At 44.5% G+C, this 23,738-nt stretch overlaps 1 protein-coding gene across 1 annotated transcript; it reads right to left on the bottom strand.

The window, feature by feature from the left end:
• Positions 1 to 2,491: 2,491 nt before the first annotated feature.
• LOC147669094 (choline-phosphate cytidylyltransferase A) lies at positions 2,492 to 23,361 on the bottom strand (the record flags this gene model as incomplete). The annotated part of the gene is made up of 5 exons (XM_086948232.1): positions 2,492 to 3,780; positions 4,582 to 4,770; positions 16,490 to 16,632; positions 21,120 to 21,198; positions 23,210 to 23,361. Coding segments are annotated over 5 exons (773 nt in total), but the record flags the coding sequence as incomplete, so codon positions are not given.
• Positions 23,362 to 23,738: the final 377 nt, after the last annotated feature.

The raw sequence follows: 23,738 nt of genomic DNA, 5'->3' as shown, positions 1-23,738 counted from the left end.
GGCTCTGGATTTACTAAGCCTCACAGATTCACACAAGGTGGCTTTGCAAATCTCACTTAAGCCCTTGTCGTGCGTGGCACAAGGGCTTAGAAATTTGGCCCCTGATGTGTAGACAAGATAGCTGCATGTGGACTTGGCCTCACTATTGAACCTGTGCCTATGGAGGGCGTTTCCTTATGTTGACTGTACTCGTTTCGGCTCCATGAGGAACAAGGACTCTGCATCAGGTCGCACTGGACTGTGATCGCATCATTCAGGCATACAGTGGCAATTGCTGCTTTTGTTTCCTGCACCGCCTGAGCTGTGCGGGACTAGGATTCGGAGTTAGGTAGCGATAGGTTGTGATTGCACCAGTCTGGCAGCAGCTCTGCGAGGGCGATGCTGTCACAAAGGGAGCACAAAACGACTATTTCCACTGCACGGTAGTCTGAGTATGCTGGATAAGTGCAAAGACCTGTGCAGGTGAACTGGGACTATAAAGTCTAAAAGCTTAAAGTGCTTGCTGAATCTAACTAGAATCAGCCCACACTGGTTAAAAAAGGCAGTAAGTGAAAAAACGGATTATTTGTAACCTCTAGACAGTCTGGGGCTATTACAAAAGCCTAACGGGGGCCTAATGGGGACCCCTTCGAAAAGTGAAGGCTCTGGGCCAAAGCCCTCTTAGCACATGCCTTAAACACACATGCACCTAGGTCCTGATACAACATTCACGTTGGCACATTCACACGATATTTAAGGATTGGGGCTCGAAAAGGGAATAAATAGACAGACTAACCATTCCACAAAGGAGCCTCTTGCGTGCAGAGCAGAAGAACCCCAGGCAGTGTTTGTCAGTGCGTGTACACACACAACACACAAAGTGTGCGCGCACACTAAGCGCACACAATCTGTATACATTCCAGCAAAAAATATTTTGACAACGTATGATTTGGTTTGATCAATTTTCAGATTAGTGAGGGGCATGCAAAATTGAAGGCAGAGTGGCCCCAAAATGTTTTTTTTTTTTAAACACCATCATTTTCATAGGAATATTTTCTCAGCTGAACACCTTTCGCCAAACCTTGCAAGTAAACAGTGCCTTGCCCACCTTGAAGCTCGTTTGTGAATTGTTTTAGGTATGTGCAGCAGTCTTTGGAACAGAGACATTTAAAATATGAAGAGATTCAAGAACTTGCACTGTCCCTTCAAGAACCTGCCTGAGAATAGAGGACTCCTTTGTCGACCATTGCTATTGAAGAATCGGCTGCCGGTAGTTGAACTATGTTGCCTTCTTGTGTCAAACATCTGTGCCAGGAGCCTCCTCGCAGGTGCTCTCAGAGCCCTTCAGGGTGCTAGACTGATGCATGGAGGGGTTTATACCAAGGTCCTTTCATCATGGGTGACTTCGACCCCATAGGCATGCCAGTGCCAGGACTAATGGCTGGTGGTGGTTAATGCAGAGTCGTGGGGCACATGCCTTCTTACCTACACTGCAAAGCGTGAAGACTTCCTAATGTGTCAGCTGATGCCATTTGTGCAGTTGGTCACGTACCCAGCATTAAAGGGGTGAGCGAGTGGTACTTCAGTAGATTCGGGTTTAGGGGAGCCAGTTGGTGTCCCACAGCATATATGAATCCCTCTGTTTGTATAGTGCATCCTAGTCTTAATGGTGGACTGAAGGTATTCTGGCTCCCTTTTCCTGCATGTCCTCTTGAGCTGCTCTCCAAACTCCCTCACACACCCCACACACATTTCTCTGCAGCATCCACAATAGCCATCAAAATGATTTGCGACAGAGAAGCTTTCCTTGGCTTCCTTAAAGAGTGCAAGAGCTGGTGGTCCACTCTACTTACAGTTGAGAGCAGGAAAAGTTCAAGAATTTCCGGGGCGGGCTGCTTTTTGACACAGCCTGCTGACAGGGACTCTTCCCGACCCTGTGCACAGCCCGTTCCTCCACTGTGGTGTGACCAGCAACAAGTTTAGGGCTCTCTGGACCTGCTGCTGTGTGGTTCTCTATGTACACACAGGCCCCACCTGTGTGTTGCTGTGTGATCCCCTATGCCTCTGCACCCCCAGCACTGGCACACTTCACTGTAGCCATGACCACGACCTGTCACACACCCAAGATAACACCCAGGACATGCACACGCCCGCGAGCTGCTACAAGACAAAGACACTAGCAAACAAGAGACAACCAAGGACGCAGACCAACTGTGCCAGCATTGTGATGAAGACCATATCTGGCACTTTCCCTACATTGCTGTCGGCACAGGCCTGAGGTGTGCTGCAAAGAACTTATTCGACATTGGTCCCTCTCTGACTGTGCACTCTGCCACACTGCCCTCAAAAGGGACCCATTGGCTTTTTTCAGTGAATATACATTGTTTTATCTTTGAGTTTTTTGTTGCTGTTTTTAGGGAGAAGACGTGTTAACAAGAGGTCTCATTTAAAGACACTTGGTACATTGCTTCCTAAAGAAGCTTGGAATTATAAAAGCACACTACATTAATAGGTTTTCAGAAGGAATTTTTATTTCCTACTTGGGTTAACATATACACATTGAAAAATGACAAATATTACACTGCACAGTCAAGAGGCAACTGGTGCTTTTCCTTCTGTTCTCAACAGGAGACACAGGAGACAGAAGCGACAACACACTGCACCCAAAACTCAAGTGCTTGCAATCTTCAGTGGGCGCCACCTGAGTGCAAGGAAAGTGCGCCCTCCGGCTCTTCGTGGCTGGCGGGACACTGGAGACGATACATCGACCCACCCTCCAGAGTGTTCAGAGCCAGGCTCCATTTTGTGACACGAGTGGAACCCATCTGTGACAACTCCCACCCGCACTTGGAGGGGCACAGTGGTTCTGTTGTACGGACCCAGCCCGCTGTGAGGCACATAGGGTCCCACATACGCGTCAACCAGTTTTGAGTTCCCAAGAGGATTAAGAGACACCACTAATAGAACCCACGACCCCTCTCCTCCATGCTTTCATATGGCCACGTTTGTATGCGTTCGTTACTTTCTTTTGGTTTTACGGGCATCGCCCTCATCCAATGCCCAGCTTGCTCCTTATGGCAACATCCACAAATGGGGCTGCCTGGCTCCACAAGAACTTGAAATCTCGAGAGTGGAAAGGAAATAGATTGGGGCCATTCATACAAGCAACTAAACTTTGTGTCCATTCAATAAATTTAGTGGTGTCCAGGAAAGGAAGAAAAAAAACCTCATAAAATCAGGATATATGCCCGAGAGCTAAGTGAGGCCAAAAACCCTGAATTTTCACGCGCCCAAATTATAAAACTATGTTTGAATTAAAACCACAGTTTTGTGAGATGAAAAGAAGGAAACAAGAGAATCGACAGCTAAATAAGGTTTAACAAACGCTGGTTATTTTCTAGGGACACAAGTCCATGTTAAAGAGATGACAGCAACTACCCCAGTTCTCACTGGGTGGTTCATCCAGAGCTAATCCTTTCTTTTCTGGTTTCACTGTTCGCGAAGATAGTTCTTCGACGCCTCTGTTTCGCTTCTCCTTTAGGCTTAGTGCAAGGCTACAAAGACCGAGTGAAGGCTGAGCACCCCGGCAGCTTAGTCCTCTTCGTCTTCGCTGATGTCGTAGGCAGCCGCCCCTTTGGACCGAGGAAGGTTGATGGGTGAGGAGGATGGGGACATCTTGTTGGTAAATGGCCAGCGGAAGGAGGGCGAGGGGGAGCGCTCCCGCACAGGGCTGCTGCTTGGACTCTGTTTGGGGCTGATTGCTTGGAGCATACGGCCTCTTCCCTCCTTAAGCATGTGTTTCTGAAAATTGAGAAAGGCAGAGAGCTCATGAGGCAAAAGAAATGAAGAGATTTGAAAGGGTCACGCAAACATTGTAAGAAACAGTTGACAAGGACCAACTAGCAGCTATGATTATGGGCAAATTTAGAGGTTAGAAAAATATAGATATGTGCAATTTCCATAGCCTCTGAAGCAGCAGCATTGCTTCAGAAGAAGGGTACTAAATAATAAGGATATACAATATTGCTCCAAGAGAACAGGCGCTAGATTCAATTTTCAGATGTATCATTAACTATGTAAATGGTCTCATTTGTGGACAATTTTTTTAAATGTATTCCATTCAGACAGTCTCATAGTTTAGCAGAAACCCAGCTCTTTTGGACAAGGGTGGATGTTGGACACCGAGTGCAGGTTCTCCAATCCCTGTATCCATACCTGACTCAGAAGAGGGGGATAGGTCTTCGCACCAGAGTGAAGGAAGGAACACAATGAGATATAAGCGGCAAAAGGGACCGCCAGCCATTTCAAGAATACGCCCTAGACGCCACCACAGGAAGCAGAGTACACTGCAATCTATGGAAGTCTTTCAATTGCTAGCTTCTAATTTTGGAGATTTATTTGGATTCTTTGAGTCTTAAGAAAGACCATAAAGATTTACCTGAAAGACGGCTAACACCATGGGGCTCCCTTTCACACAAACATGGAGGGGCTAAAAATAGGGTCAGGATTCTGGCCTTGTACGTGAAATGCTTAATAGAAGGAGAAAGCAATCAAAAGCGCGAAGGCTAGGATCCCTGTTCAGAATCCCGTCAAAAGACTTACCAGGGCCCCTTCGGGTCCAAACATCTCCAGGAAGTTACCGATGAATTCCCGCGACTTCTCCTCCCACTTTTGAATGAGGTCGATGCTTTTCTCCTCCACCTTCTGGACGAACTCCTTGGACTTCTCCTCCACGTCCTTCACCTTCTTCTTCACCTTATCCACCCTCTCCTGTAAGTTGTATTTCTTCTCCTTTAGGAAACAGAAGACAATAGAAGACAGTGGCTCATATAAATAACCAAATCCTAAAACCATCAAACAATTCAGAATATTCTGAGGTGATTCAACTTCTAGTGGACGCTCATATGCTCTGGCTGCTCGTGTGGTCTTTCAAAGCATTAATGCACATTCTAAAGGGCTTGAACATGAGGCAATTGTCCGCCACCATAGTTCTGCATCCCAAGCCAAAGGTGAATATAAATAGGAAAGGTGAAGACAATTGTCTCAATGGATATTAATTCTATTAGAACGTACTCAAAGGGAACAGTAGCTGTTCAGAAAAGTGCGGAAGGCTTTCTTTAAAGAAGCAAAGACAAATTGTGTGCTTTTGTTCAGTGTACTTGTTAAGCCATTTCTATGAGAAGCATTGTGAAGTGACATCATTAGTACCCTGAGCAAGATTACACAACAACAGAATCTTCGGAAAAAGCTATGAGTTCGTACTCTGTTTTGTCGGCTTAGCAATCCGACATCACAAACTTCAGAGTTGTGTAAGGAAGTCCTAAGTTACCAATGAAAGCCCTCGCTGTGAGCCTTCTTATTGGTCAGTTGACGGACTGTACATTCTACAGTGAAATACTACTCAAAGGGGCAATCCGACATCTAGCAGTAAGCGAAGTCTGATTGATCGACCAAATCTTGGACACAGTAATTTCAATACATAGCAATACTTTATTTATTAAACATCTCTGCCCACACTGCTGCCTGGAGAATCTCTGCTTCAGAGAAGATGATATTGAGAGAACAGCTGTCCGTAGTAAAGATGAGCTTTACGGGAGAGTCTCAGTGCACGCCTCGGTATGGTCACAGATGCATGCTATTCAAAAATATATGTATTCACAGGGAATATGCTGTTCCTCTGAAGTCACAAAGCAAAAGGAGAGCGAAGCAGTAAGTTGGAAGACGCTGGGCAAGCAGATCGGGGGGGGGGGGGGGGGAATCTGATTACTCAGAAGCAAGAACCCCCATACACTCAGATGGGTGTCATGCTCCATCATCGAGCAGCTCCTCGTAAGGCCTGAGCTACAACGCCCAAAGGGACCCTCAGTCTTTTGAAAATAAAACGCAGTGATGGAGTGTGTGTGGACGTGCAGTGTGTGTAGATTGGTGACTATGTGGTTTAAGAGTTTTAATACATAGGTCCTACTGGTATAAATAACATTTATATGTAGTACCACTACATACAAAATGTTGACTGACCATAAACAGTCACAGTCTACTACTATATGGTAGCCATCGCCCCCAAAGGATTGAGCGATAACCTGCCATACGGTCAGTTTCTATACTTTGCTATTGCAGCAATGCAGCTGACTTTGACCTATAGACACAGCAACTGACTGCCAGTCTGAGAGCCACGCCGCTACCCACCCCACTCTGTCAACCTAGCACGAAAAAAGGTCCGGGATAACAATCGGACAGCATTGCTGGGACCCCATGTCAGAGCACAGGATAACAAAATCACTTGTGTCGCAACCTTCACCCCTAACTCAAACTAGATACAAAAAAACATATGCAAACTCTTGTCCATTTTGCAAACAGATTCCGCTGGAGATTCCCCCTCTACGTTATGCGTTTATATGGACACAATCTCAGACACCAGACCACAGAGGGCACCAAGGTCTTAACAGCGTCGGCTCTGGGACCTGCCCCCATCACAGGACATTATCCATGTGGCTTTGGTGGAAAATTATTCAGTTCATATTTTTTCCTTTGGTAAGACAGAATTTGAGTTAAGCATATTATCTTCAAAGTGGTATTTATTAAACACCGGAAATCATGGATTCTGGAGCCTGTATAATAAGCAGGTGCAGGGAATTGACCCAGCAATCAAAGTAAGAAGGAAAATGCCCAGACTCTACAGATTTGCCTCTAGTGTGCGACGCAGTGAATACTGTATGAAAAACACTGGATTAACTTCGAGGACATTGAAATAGTAACCATATGCGCACAAGGGAAGTACTGTGTGGAACCAGATAGCCATTCTGGTCAGGATATGTCAACAAACCATTTGCTTAAATGAAAATGAACAGTGCTGGGTCTACCAAAAGGACCATCTATGTGCACATCTCTTACCAAGGCTCAACAGCTAAGGTGGTGGGAGGACCCTTGTTTCAGAGAGGAGGAAGTTACTCACCTGACAGACCGCTGCTAAACCTGGGGCCTCGGACAGATTCACAAGCTGGCACATTTTACCAACTTGAGGCCCTATCCTTAAAATGTGTTTAAAGCTTTAAAAACATTGTGTGGGAGCGAATATTCGTAGGACGGTGAACCCCAATGGAATGAACCCTCTATTGGCTGAGACCAATGCCACTTCCAAGCCCGACTGAGGGCTCAAGGTCAAGGATTTAAACAGAGTGAAGAAAAGAAAGTGGCAGGAAACTTATCATGAAGTCAAACAGCGAATCCCAAAGGCCTGCTCCAAAAACTGGTTTAGGACGATGGGCCATAGGTTTTACTTTACCCTAGATGTGACCGGAAACGGCTTTAATATCAGATGGAGGTTAGGATCGACAAACCCTAAATCTTGACCAGGCGCTGAAAGAGAATTGAAAGGTTTGAAGATGGAAAGATGGAAAGGAGGTTGATGGTCTGAGAGGTGCGGCTTCCTGCATCAAAAGCAGACAAAATGTGAGAGACCCCCATGTCTAAGGGTCTTTAAATACCTCACGAGCTATGTGTGAGTTAAAACCAGCTCGGAGGTATCACTATGCATAAAGTTTATTCCTGGACCCCCCGGCCAGGATTAAAAATGTGAAGGATGCTGGTGACTGGAAGAGATTATGAACTCCTTACACCCCTCCTTACTGCCAATTTGTCGGCATGTTTCAGCCGTAGTTATGTGCCCATCACATAGGGTCACGCCAGCCTTCGTCAGGACCTTACTGATCCCAGGACCTAGGTCACCTCATTTCCTGGAGTGCGGACGTGCCAGAACAATTGTTCCTGCACCAAGGTATCCCCTATGTAACACTCTACCGTAGTAATATATGGAAGAGAAAGAAGAGAAAACACAAATAGGAGAGGTCACTCATAGTTGTTCCCTCTTGTGGTTTCGCTTGCTACAGTGCTTCAACAATTTTCAATCCGCCACGACACGGGTATATTTCCTGGAACAGAATCCCGCAAAAAGGATAACATGGCGTTGCTCTAAAATGTGCAACTAATAAAGGTTCATCTACTCGAAAAGTAAGCGTAGGTCACGGTGCATATGTATTCTCCCTAGCATTTCCACAGTATCTCTCATTCCTAATAAGAAAGTAGCATGATACCTTGTCACTCACAGAGTCTGCCTTAAAACATTGTTAGAACTAGCGAGAGGCAGGGAGAGACCCCCTGTAGTCACACTCTCGGGGAGACAAATCCAAAAAGAGACTTATACAGAGGTTAGATGGTAATGTGCCACAATACTATATCTCCTGACAGGATAGACCAGGGTAGGTCTCTAAAAAGACACTCCTCGTCTATATACTTGTGGCCGCTGTACATAGTGTACTACATAGTCGGGGAAGGTACCCTCAGTGACATAGTACTGGAGTATCTTGCCTACAAATTCTGCTCTATATGCTCATGCCCATAGTATTGTGAAAAGATAGATACTGGACTGGATGGCCGCCGGCATCTTGATCATAGTACTTAGTCCGGTAAGCGCTCCTGCCCCCTCTCCTTACTTCATCAAGGTGGGTGCTCGTCCCTATGACCGCTTGTCTACTCGCGCCGTGAAGGTGAATGGGGGACCAGTGATAGAGGTCTGAAATACCTAGTCCGGTTCCCAGCATCCCGTCTCAGTTTCCCGTCACGTCGGAGCAGTCGTGTGGTCAGCGCCACAAACGTGGATGACAGACCCTCTGTGCACCCCGTTGCTGGGCAACGGAGTCGCTCCTGGCTTCATTCCCTTTTCTGGTTTCTGCAGCTCCCAGTTGCAACAAGCTGTACTGCAGCAAAGGTGCTACAAAGCAGTAATACCCACCTTATGGCCAATAAGTTTTCCCTATTGGTAATGGCCGCTCTTTTTCTGGCTTTTGGAATAGTGTGCCCAGGGTATCCTCTCCGATTGAGTTTCTTCGTGAGGAGGGCCGCTTCCTCCTTAAAAGTAATTCTCTCAGTGCAGTTTCGCCTTAATCTGAAGAACTGGCCCACAGGTAGGTTCTCCCTTAGTGATTTTGGGTGGAAGCCATCATATGCTAGCAGTGAGCTCTTATCTGTGGGCTTGTGGTGCACATTGGGGGAGAGTTTACCCCTTTTAGGTTAGATGACTAAATCTAGAAAAGGTAGTCCAGTTTTGGTTACTGTGGATGTCAAATGTAGAAGGGGGTTCCTGCTAGCATATGATCCGGCCAGTCAAAGGACGCCGTCCTATCCACAGGATCTGGGGTGAAGAAGACTTGGGCAAGGGTTAACACCTTTAACTTGCACTTTCAAAAGCAGGCATTCATGAACCAACAGCCCAAAATCAGCCTGAGCCTTTGAAAAACCTGCAGGATCTACTGACTGATGAAGGTTACAATACACCAGGCAGGGAGACAAAAACATTCTTCCCCCTAAAGGCTGCAGACGGCCGTCTAAGGGGGAATCGGAGCATCTTGGCAGGAGTCGCAGCAAGTGAAAAGGCACAGGAGGACTGACCTCACTGGTGGCCATGCCATCGCCACGCCTCCTAGCACCTAGAAAGGAATAGCTGAGCTGCTGAAAAGACTGAGTTGGCTGCCTCTGGTGGCAAGCTGGATCCTGGGAGTAACTTCTAAACTCCTGGTATTGTTGGTGGAACTGGCAGGCCAGAGATAGCAAGCCAAGCGCAGGCCAAAGACCGATATCTTCGAATCACTCCAATGCAGAATCTACCTTGTACCCAGACAGCCTGGAGCTGTCAAACATCATATCCATAAGGCATCCCTGAAAAAACTAGAATCGTGCATCCAGGTACGACAGTGAAGAACAAGTTACTTACCTTCGGCAACGCCTTATCTGCAGAGACTATCTAGTCGCAGATTTCTTACCTTAAATATTGCCCAGGCAACAGACTGGATCAGAAACATTTTAAAGCAGTACTCCTGGGTGGGCATCAGCTCCAGTTGGGGAATGGGTTTGGAGTGAGACAACTGGTGAGGAGTCAGACCCTTGGATTGACTGTGTGATCGGTCCCTGAAGCGATAAGGAGAGGTCAGCTGCCTTGAAATCTTGTGTTTCTGCCGAGACGTTTTTTGGTCTTGCCAAAAGATGGTGATCTGCCCTGGGCCTTGGATGAAAACCAACTTCATTTCTTGTGTTCAGCAATATACAGCTTTGCGTTCCATTTCCTTGGTCATCGGATGCAACAAGGGGCATTTGTCACATAACTCCTAATCATGCTTGGAATCAACACACCAAAGACAGACAACATGTACGTCTGAAGCCAGCATCTGCCTCTTGTGTGTGTGGGGCACAGCTTGAATCCAGTAGTCTTTGGGTGTGTGTGTGTGTAGGGGGGGGGGGGTGAGGCGTCATAACATAACCTCTATCACACTGTCCATAAATGTTTCGAAGGTTTGTAAAGCACTGAGAAAGGTTTAGGAAGAGCGCTGCAGATTTCCAAAGGGCATGGAAGAAAAGGCACAGTAATTTCTGAGCAAGAACCTGGCTGTTATAGAGTGCAATGGTACAACCTATCACAGTGCGGGGGCAATTACTGGGTCCAGTCTGGGGGAATTCAAAAGGTGATGAATCTGCTGTTAAAAGTATCCATCAAAAGATGGATCACAATCGCACATACAATCTTTCTGAGCGCATGTCCACAGTGAAACTGGTCAATCCAACCTTCCTGAATACAGTAACGAACCCGTTCAGGTGTCGTTTTTTATGCAGTGTTTTTTCCTCACCAAAAGTATTTTCTTTAAAAAATAACACACCACATAATATAGAGCATTTACACCTTATTTTACATCATACGTCCAGTAAGAAAGTATTTATAAATACAAAACGTGTTGCTTTTTAGACAAGGAAGCCTTCCTTGTCAAGACGGCTTGTACATTCCCCAAAGAGTCCTTGCCATATGCTGCAAACTCCTCACCTCAACCACTGCAATAGACACACTTCCTAGTGAACAGATGGACACATCTAACAGACATCATGAGATGAGATAGGTTTACTCATTTGAAGACCACTATATGTATATTTTGAAAGGGAAGCTGCAAAAGCTCTGGTAGACGTTGGACTGCCAAGCCAGATCTGAAGGTCTGCTGACAGAGCGGTGTGCCGCTGTTCATGATCTGGACCCTGGAGCTATATGCGCAGAAGGAAATGAAGAAGCTTAGAACAATGTCTGCGCACTTCATCTCTGCAGGCATAATCTATGACGGACTACTTTAGACATCATGCCAGAGGCACCTCCGTAAAAGATTTTTAGGGCTGACACACAAGAGGGAACAGATAAAACTGGAAAGTCTATGGGCAATAGTTAATTGTTTGTGCATAAATTCCATATATACTGTTGTGCCAAGCGGAAGAGAGATGCCATTGTCGCAATTCACTAATATCCGTTGTTAGAGACAGATCGCACCTCAAGAAGGTTAGCATGCACTAGACAAAAGGTTAAGGCAGTGAACCATACACCCCCCCCCCCTCTGCTTTCTGTGTAATAAAATGCAAGTGAGTCAGGGTTCATGGGGCACTGTGTGAAACCAATCTGGAAGCCTACCAAACAGCTGCTACGGATTCTCTTCACTAGCAGTGTGCCACGGAGGTGGGCTGATAGTTAAGTAGATACAGCACATAATGCCGCTACTGCCATCTTCACATCCTGAAAAGCTATGAAAACTAACTGCTGAGACAAAGTACTGTAATGAACTCTGGTACCAACTCTGCAGTAGGGTGAAGACCTGAGAACAGCAACGTATGTAAACTTGCGTGCGGAGTATGCCCACAGGCATTGCGCGGGCGGATACAAAGTGCTTCACCAGGCAAGGGGTGCAGATAACCGTAGCACAGTCATCCAAACCATAGTCCGAGTATGGACTACAAAGCTTTTATCAGCAACATTTGCTAAATCAATTTAACAAGATTATGAAGAAGGGAAGCTGCCCAAAAGTGTTCTAATCAATTTTGTCCCAAGCTAACATAGTCATTTGTTTTAATAATCCAGGGCTGATGCCCCCATTGGTGCATTCTGTATGCAACTCGCTTGAAAGATCAACCATCAAAATTCATCGACTGGTTAAGAGGTGTGATTCGCTGAGCAGGCCAGTTGGTAAGTCCCCTTTATAAATTGCTGTGGGCCATTTATGGTAAACTCTGCAAAAGGGCTACATGATCTAACCTGTTATTGCCAGCCTAAGGGAACCTTTGGAAGGTAAAAGACACATGGTAATTAAAGAAACCAATACATACAAGGATTCTAACATCTGGCTTGATTTATTTGAACAGAGTAATCCAATTGTTGTCCATGTAGAGATGTACATATAGAATCTACATTTTATTCTATACTGAAGGCATCTATCTGCTCCTCGATTTAAGAATAGAGGCCCTGGTGCAACCACAACATTTTTGCTCCCCAATCTCACCCATGGCATCCACGTTGACCGATAGTGTCGCAGCTTTTAGGTGCCAACATCCAAGACGGAAAAGAGCAGAAGAAAAAATTGATGCACACAATGCAAGCATTCACCCCCGGTCACAGATCTGGGTTTAATCCATCGTTCTTTAGCCCACCAAGCCACCCCGTTTGGACCCAGCCATATGCAAATCAGCCTGACCCTGTATCTTGAGGGAACATTACAGCCTGAACTGCCAAGCCAGGTCTTCCCTTGACAGGAGACAAACATCCTGAGACCAGATTTGGGGCATCCCGCCTCATCAGCCAGGGTAGCTTAAATCCAGTGGCGCAGTGAATACAGCACCCACATCTAGGCAAGATGAAAGAGCACATAACGTTACTGCAAGAAATTGCAGACTTTGTGGCAAAAAGTGCTCTTTATTCTGTTGGAATACATTTTGACTACATTTGGTACAATTTAGGCAGAACTGGTGATAGTTTTAAGTTAGGCAGTCAGACTGTGGTGAAGGACTCAAATTTGTAGGCGAAGGTTGTTGACTAGGACGATCAATTGCCTGTCAACCTCAGTGGCAGGGTGATCTGACTGACAGGGAACAGGCTGGTAAGACCCAAACAACAGAAGAAGCTGGCGTCTTTACACATGGTATTCCTACCCGTCTTTAGGAAGGGCATTATTCATAACAAAAAGAGCATGTGACAGCACTGCAATTCTGGGTATATGGCCACATAAGGATGGATCAAGAGGAAAATGGGCTCAAAAGATACCCGGGCTAGCAAGCCAGAAGACAACGTCGGCTCTGAAGGTAAGGTGCATGAGTAGGTTAGAATGACTTACGATATAGCCAAAGAGAGTTGAGATTGGGGCAAACAAAAAGAGTTTCAACAACAGATTTGATCAACTGAAATCCACATTTAGAGACAATATTTTGATATAAAATGAACGTGAATTGTGAAAATGGCACTTCAACAAAACAGTAAACACAATTGAGAAATTACCATTTGGCGAACACTACTAGCCCTATGCTGCGGAGAGCTGGACTGGATTAGGAGTTCAATGAGGCCAAGGACTGAGATGAACTCAGTGTAGGGCTGGCAACGCTAATCCTGATAATTACTCATACTCCACAGCGCACCGAGTTTATACCATGAAACATTGTTAGTTACAATGAACAAGTTGTAAGCTCCGACGTACTTTGAGTTGACTTGTCTGCAGGCGTCTTGGCACACCCGCAAATGTTCCACATATGGCGTTTTAACCGAAAGCTATGAAATCAGCCAAGGACAAGGGGAAGGAGGAATCTCTTGCTTTGCGCCACTAGTTGCAGTCTTGAAGGAGAATGAATGATGGTAGCATGTGACTGTATTGGGAAACAGATCCGCTTTGCTGCGGCCCAATAATCCGGCTCACATGATGCTCTGGAATGTAAACACGCCTCTTCTAAGGCAAGCGTCCTGGAGCCAGCAGGTCTTAATTGCATTGGTGTCGAGTTACTTGGACAGGTATATATATCCTGATACTTTTGCAATACGTTTTCATAACTGAAGACTGAGCAGACGTGGCGAACTACCCCCAATAAAAATATGAATACAATAAATGGACACAAAAGAAAGATAAGCAAGCACAGCAGTATGACAGGCGTCGGATTACAGAGGTTTATAAAGTGGAACTTTGTGATAGAGACAAAGGTTATGACTTGGCACCAGATGTCAATCTTGATGATTATTGAGGAAGCTCAAGAGCTAAAGGATCAGTGGCCAGCTTCCATGAGGGGGTCCACTCGGGTGGCCAGGCCGTGGAGCCATGGCTCGGCTTCACTACGGAGAACAATACAGTGAGCAAGACCGAGTCAAATGTAATCAAGTGCCTATACGTTGGTGCACGGAGGCAAAAGGGATAGTCCAGGTTTGCCAGACGTATAGAGTATTGCTTCTTACAGGATTACTGCGAGGACGTTTATTTATTTCAATACCTATAAATGGCTGCAAGGCAGGAATGAAGAACTCTTGTCGGACTGCTGTCCCAGATAGTGAAAGGAAATGACAGCAAAGTAACTTTTAAAAGATGTAAAGACAAGGGCGTCGAAGGATGTATCCTCCTCATTGAGCAGACTGGCTTCACTGGCGGGACAAGCACCGTGGACAATGTACGGTCTCTCTGCATGCTTTAAAAAATAATAATACTAACAAATATATCTACAGTCTGGGCAGCACTGGGACTCTACAGTTATTTATATCTATGGTCTTTGATAAGGTTGGCCGAAAACTGCTACCGGAAAATGTGTCCATGTGGCAATCGACCAACAACTGCTAATCAGTACTCATGCACAACTTTTTATCTTGAGGGTAAAGGTTTGCCTCAGCAGAGATGATTCTCAAGCCCATGAAATCAATATAGTGAATGATGGGAAACAAGAATGGGTGCACACAACGTTGTGTCAGTTGTATTTATTAAATATTGTCATTTTGGGGGGGGTTTGTAGAGTGCATACAATCACACACTAGGTGCACCTTGGAGCTAGAAAACACAAAGGTCACAAAACTACAGAGAATCACTTGCTATAGAGAATAGTAAATTAGGGAATTAAAAAAAAGAGCCAGGATTTTAGAAGTTTGTGAAATTTGATCAAATGATCTTTCTTACACAGGTGAAATGGCAGCCAGTTCTACTACGTGGCCGCGTCTACTGAAAAGCCTCATCTGAAACTAGTGTATAGGTGAAACTTGGGAATCCTGAGTGAGAATTTGTCTTTAGATAGGAGACCTCTGACAGGTTGATAGTGCTGAAAGTGCCTAGTAAGCGGAAAACACCAGAAGTTAAACACTACCTTATGGATTAGGCATACTGACTTGAAGAGTATACTTTCCTTACCGACAGCCAGTGCAAGGAAATCAAAGCTGGAGTGACAGAATTCCATTAACGTAAGCCCAGAACCAGTCTGGCTGTGAAGCTCTGGACTAACTGCAATCTTTGGGCCAAGAAGTCTGGAAGGTCGAGGGATAAAGCATTGCAGTAGTCCAAACGGGAGGATAGAAACGCGTGGAGGGTAGACTAGACTTCCCACGGGCTTATAGCAAAACAGAAATAAGCACTGCACTCCAAGGAACTCAGTATCTTAATTTTAATAATGCAGCTATTGTTACAAAAACGTGTGTGTATGTGTGTGTGTATAAAGAATTTTGTGACTGCATGATTTGAACATGGGCTGGAACAGATGTGACGGTTGTGCAGTGTAGGTGCACAAGTAACTTAGCAGTTTGGGTGTTTGAGGACCTTTCTGAGAGGCTCCCATGCACCAGCTTATTGCGTCACTTCCTGCTGTAGGAGACACATAGGGGTTAGAGAGGCAGTGTGCATTGGGAGTCAATAAAAGCAAACTTCCTAGCACAGTTTTCCTGATTATTGCTTTATGAGATCAGACCAGTTTCCTTTCATACATTTTCTCTGGAAGAACACTTTCAAATAAAGATAGTAAAAATAAAGGTTTCTTTCGGTTTGTGAGTTAGTGACACATACATGTGTCTTCTCTGGGTCTATGCCAAAACATTCTCAGCACACTTGTTACTGATGTTCACATGCTGCTGTCACAAGAGCGGTTACGAAGGCCACAGCTAAAATTTTCCACCATGGATAACATTTCTCTTCGACAGACAAAGGGCAATTCAACTGCTGGAACATCACCAATGTGGACATGGGTGGTGAATCAGTTGACTTGGACAACCACTTCAGTTCTCTCTCTTCACTGGCTACACTTTTCACAATATATGCTGTATAACATAGGTTTTAAATCAAATGCGAGAAACACTGTTCTTGAATTTTTTTCATAGCATTTTTCTTACGCTTTTGCATTTTGAAGAATAAACATCTCGTTTACCATCGTCACCAATCAGATCAATTGGCGATGTCAGGTCTCCCTTCTGCGATCACTTAAGTCTTTAGAGGCATTGGACAGCGTAGATTGGCTGAAACAATGAAAACTATTACACACGTCTACAGCGAAATATAACCTTGTTCTAAATACGAAAGCGTGAGAGAAAAAATAAAAAACAGACTGATTCATCATATAACCACATATGTAAAATTCTGATGTAGTCATTTCTTCAATGTACAAAAGTGACTAAAACACAGAATAGGTCGCCCACTTCTAGAAGACCATGAAAACTCACATTTATGAAGCTGACGTTGAGTTCTTTGGCTGTGTAGCCCCTCTGCAGGTTCCGCCTGGCGTACACATCATAGTCCCTCACAATCCTTGTGATGATATCAGATGTCGAGATGCCTTCAGTCCTCTGAGTCGGTGCAAACATGCCTGTGTCCACCAAATGAAAGCGGGAGAGAAAGTAGGCAAGTCCGTATGACTGATGCTGTTTACACACACTTAAAAACACAATCATAGTGGAATTACAGCTCTAGGAAATCTGCCAACATGCTTTGAAATGATGGGCAGAACACCATCATCGTACGTGGTGAGAAGGGATTTTAGTCCCCTCTCTGAAGACAACTGGCTTCTTGTCAGTAAACGTCAATCATTTTGATGGCAGTTACAAGCAAGATGACATTCACCAGGATGCTCAATTGGAAAGAACTCAAGCGGAGGGACACATACAAAGACTCCGGAGGAACATGGGATGCTGCATCCAAGGCCATAAAAGACTAGGCTGGAAAAATGTAAGAGCTCATTCTGGCGAACTAATCAACCGACTGAAGGGGGTAAAGTACCAAAACAAACAGGTATTCAGAGGACTTTGGAGAACAAGACCTCAGTTTACCATCTCATGGAACAGAACATCATACAAGCGTCTGCTCAACTCCATCCGTGTTGAGGAACATAAAACACATTACCAATACACAAAGCCTGAGCGGTCTTCAAGGAAACCAGTTCTGAAGCTTGTGGCTCCTAAGATTGTGCTCAGGCACCTACTGCTGTGGTCTTAAAAGTTTACCTGCTGGCTTTAACAATTACGAATGGAAATGGAGCATGGTCCACCCACACTTCACTACATTCAGGCACTGAATGCCTGCTCTGAACTACAACCAGCGAGGGACAGATGGTTTTAATTTCCTTGGTTTTAGGCACCTTCCTGACATGGCAACCAATACCTGCTGCAGTACACATCCAGGATCCTGGCTATGCTGTGTGGAGGTAATGATGCAGGTAACTGAGCCAATACAACACATACATATAAAAGGTTCACTCATTAGCTTTGCAAACTTGTCTCTAAAACAACATGCAGGAAGGTGGCGCACCCGTAAATGGTGGCAGACAAGACACGCTATTTCTGGCACACAAGCGGCCAAATAAAATACATTAAAAAAAAACTCAAAATGATTGAAAGGACCTAAGAAGCACAAGAATTGTTCAAGGGATAGGATGGGAAATATTTCAATGTTACGCTAGACTGCGCGGCTATCAACGCAGCATGGGCCTTTATATGATAGTCATAAAGGTAACATGCCAAACCAGAGGCTGACCCTGTAACTTTTTACTAAAATACAGAGCCTCTGGTTGAATTATGATGGTTTGGATGAATCATCGGGAGGAAGGGGGGGATCCGGGTTGGGGTTGAGTTGAAACACCCAAAGACAGAGGAGAAATAAGATCCTGTGATCCTCTGACTCAACGCCACTGGCTCCAAAGGAATGATCTAATGTGGAGACCCTGTAGTCAGGCCGATCCCTGCAAATGTATTGCGGCCCACAGTGTTCAAACCAATGCGCTCCACTGCTGGGATTTGTTGCGATACTCTTTTGTGATGCATAAATTGAAATCGAAAACTTACAATAACTTTTTCTTTTTAAAGAAACAAGATTTTTTTATGTTAGGCTTATTTCAGGTTGACATATACTTGCTTGATGGATGCTGCTCCAGGATGCGGGCCCCAGAGAAGCGAGGAGCATAAAGACTGCTGACCTCAGCACGAAGATCTAGCTACACACTCTGTTGTCAATAGTTTTCCGAATGTACTGTAATCTTCAACTCTTCCATTGCTTCAGGGAGAGTGTTACACAACTAAGCATCTCTTAAAGTCAAAGACTAGTCGATTGTTGTCACGCAGCCTCCATGAAAACAAAACTAGGTGTGTCCAGTTTGAGAAAGACGCCCAATCTGAAGTGTTGAAGTAGGCAACATCTGGAAAGATCATAAAGGTAAGTTTCCCAAAATTCAAGGTGCAGCATGTTTGGGATTTTAAGTGAGTCCTACTACTCGCAGGGGGATTGGCGGACCCGTGCCAGTGTTTAGCGGGGCTCTCGGGAAGGATGCTATCACTTGTTCACCACTTCCAATGCGTTGCAGTCTATTGATGGTGCATGGTGTGGAGTCCATCTACTTCCACATAATAAAGCCTTTTCACCGACTCTGCAGCAAGGGTCTTGGTATGCCAACTCAGAGGTGACATTTTTTAGCTGGATAGACATCTGGAAGTTATAGGAGCCGTTAACCTCCGACGCATGCCTTCTCAAGGTTAGGTGGGAGTCTAGGTACACTGAAAGGATCTTTTTACTTTTATTTTTTACCACTGACAATGCTTATTGGGTGGGCCCCAAACTGCAGGCCATCACAAAGGCACGTATGCTGGTGCCTCGTTGTTGAACACAACTACAAATTTGTGTTTCAGAATGAATCGTTCATCACAAGAAAGACAGACATTAAATTAACACAATCCACAACAGGGAAGGTGACAATGTGGAAACTGTGCTGAGGGGGTGGGGTGAGGAGAAAACACAGCTCACAATAGGTTCCAAGAAAACGCCAACGCTTGCCAGGCTTCATTCCAACACTGCAAGAAGCCGCTTTAGTGCAATGTGTCAAACCAGTTGGGCTGATGTATCACAATGGCCCCCAGGGTGGGGAGAGTACTGAATGAGGAGGAGGGAATATGCCACACAATAACACACAAGTAGGCAACAAAAGGGGAATGGAGCAGGGAGTAGAGTCTCAATACTGCAAACAGTACCAACTGTAGCTCTGCGTGATCTCAAAGACCTGGTGACTGGGACGTTTAAAAACAGGATACGCAGCGGATCATAAATACATAATTCCCGGTGATGAGCGGCACCCAAGTCAAGTAAATCTTGCTACTTTTATATATTTTCAGACCAGGGAACAGCCCCTAAAGTAATTTAAGTTGTGCTACAGCCATGTAGGTTAAGTGTATTTAAATCATAGCAAGAAACATGTGTTACTTCAATAATTGAAGAACAATGTAATATGATTTTCTTAGCAGCATGATAGGTGTAAAGATATTCATGGATTATATAGATGTATTCAAACATACCTTAGGGATAGCACTTGTCAGTACACCAGGGACCACAGAATAAATGAATAACTAGCACTTCACAATTAAGTGCACACTCGCGCCTCATGATAGGAGAAAACCAGCAAAGGCCACTAACACTCCTGAGGCTTTTTGCAATACAAGCTTCATGCAACAAAATAATATCTAAATTTACAATCTCATGTCCATGTAAATAAATTACATTTACAGAAAAATAAACCTAAATGGGCCATGTGGAGATGTTAAAAATCTGCATTTAGCCCTGCAGACCTACAATGGAAAACCTGCCGTAGAGCACACGAAAAACAAAAATAATCAAGCAAATGAAATCAGTCCCATTATTCACAGTAAGTGTTTACTCAACACCTCCTGACTTAGCACTGCCTAAATGAGAGCTTCCCGGATCCCAGACAAACAAGTTACTTACCTTCGGTAATGCATTATCTGGTAGAGACTCGATTGAGCTGCAGATTCCTTACCTTTGAACTCCGAATCCAGACGGACACCGGGGGAATTCAAAGGTAAGGAATCTGCAGCTAGAAGTCTATCAGATCCCATGGCAAGAGAGTACCTAAAAAAACCCTTCTTAGAGGACATACATAGTTCAGCAATGGTACCCAGAAACACCCTTCTTAGAAGTTAGAAAAAGGTCTGTGTTGGTACCTATAAAGTCCCTTCTTAGAGGTTATACAGAGGTCATGAACATCAACTAAATCAACCTTCTTAGAGGTTATACAGAGGTCAGCAACAGCATCTAAAACAACACCCTTCTGAGAAGTTATACAGAGGTTAGCGGTGGTACCCACAAATATTGTCAGCGAAGGAGGTGCAAACACCCTTCTTAGAGGTTTTACAGAGGTCAGCAACAGCATCTAAAAAACACCATCCTTAGAGGTTATACAGAGGTCTGCAAAAGTACTTAAAAACACCGTCCTCAGAGGTTATACAGAGGTCAGCGAAGGTAGCTAAAAACACCCTTTTTATAGTTTATACAGGGGTCAGTGACGGTACCTACAACACCCCTTCTTAGAGGTCAGCGATGTGAATCACCATCCCTCGAGCACCATCATTCTAAGGGTCCATGCAACTGGTCACTAACCAGGGTTGTCACCTTTCTAAGAGAAAATTACCAGCCATCTGTTCACATTTAATATTCTGCAAAAGACCCGGACATGATTCTTAGGTAGAACTTTATATGAAGTTTTCTTTATTCCTTCCTAACATGGCCTTTCTTTGTATGCGTAGAAACTCTTTCTATGCAGTATCAGGTTTCCATTGCCCATACCATTACCTTTAGGATACTGAAATAGGCACAACTTAATTCCAGCAGGACTGCAGAGTGCAATTCAGGGACATGTGTTACACCCTTCTGTTCCTTGGTTTGTTAATACATTTTTGAGGTCAATGAGGAGATGAACCAAGTCCAATTCACAGGCTTATAACCACTGATGGCATAAGTTACTGCAGACAGTCCTGCAGAGAAACAGCACGAACCCTGGTACAGTCGATAGCCACCCACCTGCTTCCTTTATGTGCTTGTAAACGTCGTCACTGCCTGCAGAAGAATACGGGATGTCGTCATGCGCAACAAAGTCAATCTGCAAACGTGAGAGAATGTACATTAGGAGGGTTAATAGCCGGAACAATGCACATAAACTGCTACAATTGGCTAGACTTTTAGTTATACTTATCACTCCTTAAAAATTGCCAAATACACCATTGATATAAAGAAAGTCAAATTACAGCTCTACACCAGGGAATGCTGGAGCAGCAACAAACATTGGAGCTGCAACAAACATTGGAGCAGCAACAACCATGGAGAAAGCACCTATCAATTGCAGAACTGATCTCAGAAGAAGCTATCAGAGTATCCTGCAGGAAGATCACATTCTGCAGGGCCAGCATGCAAGGGGGAACTCACGAGGATGCTAGAGCAGGAGGTAACGGAATCAGTTTGACCTCGGAGCTCTGCTTTTTCAATAGAATGGCTGATCGACTTGGTGTTTTTACATTTCTCAAGAGAGACAATGATACTTTGTAGATCATCGGAAAGCATTTTATGAGGGTGGGGGGCGTCCCTACAATATGTTCTTTAGATGGTCGTACACTTTCAACAGTTTAAGCATCAAATATTCAGAGCACTTATACAAGTTTCACAGACTCAGTAGCGCCATAGTAACCACCAGCATGTAGACAGCGTTAACCTTCGAGCAAAGTTAAAGCTGTCTACATGCAGGTGGTTACTATGCCGCTACGGAGTCTGTGAAACCTATAGAAAAGTGCTCTAAAGAACATATTGTATGCCATACTGCGAAGCCCTGAAGAAGTCTCTTGGGAGACCAAACGTGTTGGCTATGATCATTTATTTATGGAACATTAAAGAAAAATCCTTTTATGAAAAATAAAGAGAAACTTTGTCAAGAAATACACATCTTGGATCTGGACATTTCTACGTGCCAATTGTTTTTGAACTTTGATGCGATACATTTATATCATACTGTATAGTGCTGAAACTCATTGTATTGAATGTTGTTATAGGAGAAGTTCCTATTTTTGTGGAGCATAGAGGGGAGTGCTCCCTGGTTTTGTGCACAATCAGATACTAAGACACATTATTCATCTGTGAAGTGTGGATCTAAATAGCCTCTACCCTCTGTTCTTTGGTTTCCACTATGAATATTACAATACATCTGTAGCCGCTGTGAACTAATGTGAGCTATTTTTCACTACAGCATATCCCATAATGCAGGCGTGGGGTCCACAGCTAGAATCAGTGACTTTAGCCTCTGTGAGCCATCTAGGATCTAGGTTTCATTACAATGGCCATTCTGTCAAACATAAAGACTGTTCCCAGACACAGGAGGCACACAACATGTGGGAAGCTGGGAGTACAGTGAAAGATTAAATGTTTTGAGTACAGAATTTTAACAGTTTAAATAAAAGGATAGGCAATAAACTACTTTAGCAACCCCAGCCGGCATCTCGGTTCGTATTGTATACTTTGTTTTTTATATTAATTTGTTTTCCTGTCTATTTGGGATATAAGATTGGATGAGCTAATGCTGGGTCGATTACTGATAAACATGCACTGGATTTATTTCAGCAGGCCTCTATGGAGAGATGACATTTGGGTGTCTAAACAACATACAAGGTAATTTGATGTAAAATTTAGATCGCAAAAAGAAGCATCCAGGCTCCCTATGAAGTATTTAGGAAGCCATTCAGAAGAGGCCCAACAATATGGAGGCACACGTACATGAAGCGGAAGGGTCACAAAACACAATTATTTGAGACTTTTGTTAAAATCTCATGAAAAGGCTAGCACTAGTCAAACAAGTTTTCATTTAGCTTCTGTGCTATAAAGCAAGGAGCAACTACAAGGAAATTTAGTACCAGCCACAACATTGGGCTCTTGTTCAAAGAACTACCTGTGAGGCTAGGAGTAGGTACCTCCCCCCAGTGGAACTAGAGCAAGAACCTGGGACTTTCAACTATCCTTGAGAACTAACAGTTTGAAGTGAGTTGTGTTTTTCTGTGCCACTTAAAAACACAGATATATTGACACACACACACACACACAAGTGATTAAAATATCACCACAAACCTTACCCGATGCTCCGCTAGGAACTCTGGCGTTAGCGTCCATGGTGCGTTTCTCACCACTTCATCAACGTAGCGACAATGCTGCACGGCGTCATAGCGCTCCGCCTCGTTCATCACCGTGAAGCCCTTCAAGGTGTGCGTCAGCTCGTCACTGCATACTAAACACAAATTAGTGCTGTCAGGTAACAAGTAGAAGGCACCGAATCATAAAAACATACTTCTTTTAAAAGCTCCGTCACTGCTGAGGTAAAGACGACTTGGCAGTTGGGGATGTAGGCAAACGGAGATCCATTTGTAGACTATTAAACACTGGGCTTTTCCGACCCAACTTCCAGGGTTGGCTTTAGTTCGTAGACAGGTTGGAGTTCCTGAGTGACATATATGTATTCTTTCATCAGGTGGGTACTGCATGTGCTCGGGAGCTTCTTTATCTTTGATGGGTTACCCAGCATTGGAGAACACTCATACAGAGGGGCCACAGATCAGCAAAAAAAGAAAAGCAAAGCAAAGCAACATGAAATGTGCTGGCCAAGGA

The sequence above is a fragment of the Lissotriton vulgaris genome, unplaced genomic scaffold (assembly GCF_964263255.1).
Source record: "Lissotriton vulgaris unplaced genomic scaffold, aLisVul1.2 SCAFFOLD_3332, whole genome shotgun sequence".
NCBI lineage: Eukaryota > Metazoa > Chordata > Amphibia > Caudata > Salamandridae > Lissotriton > Lissotriton vulgaris.
The sequence above is the reverse complement of the archived record's forward strand: the minus strand, read 5'-3'. Positions and strand labels throughout refer to the sequence as shown.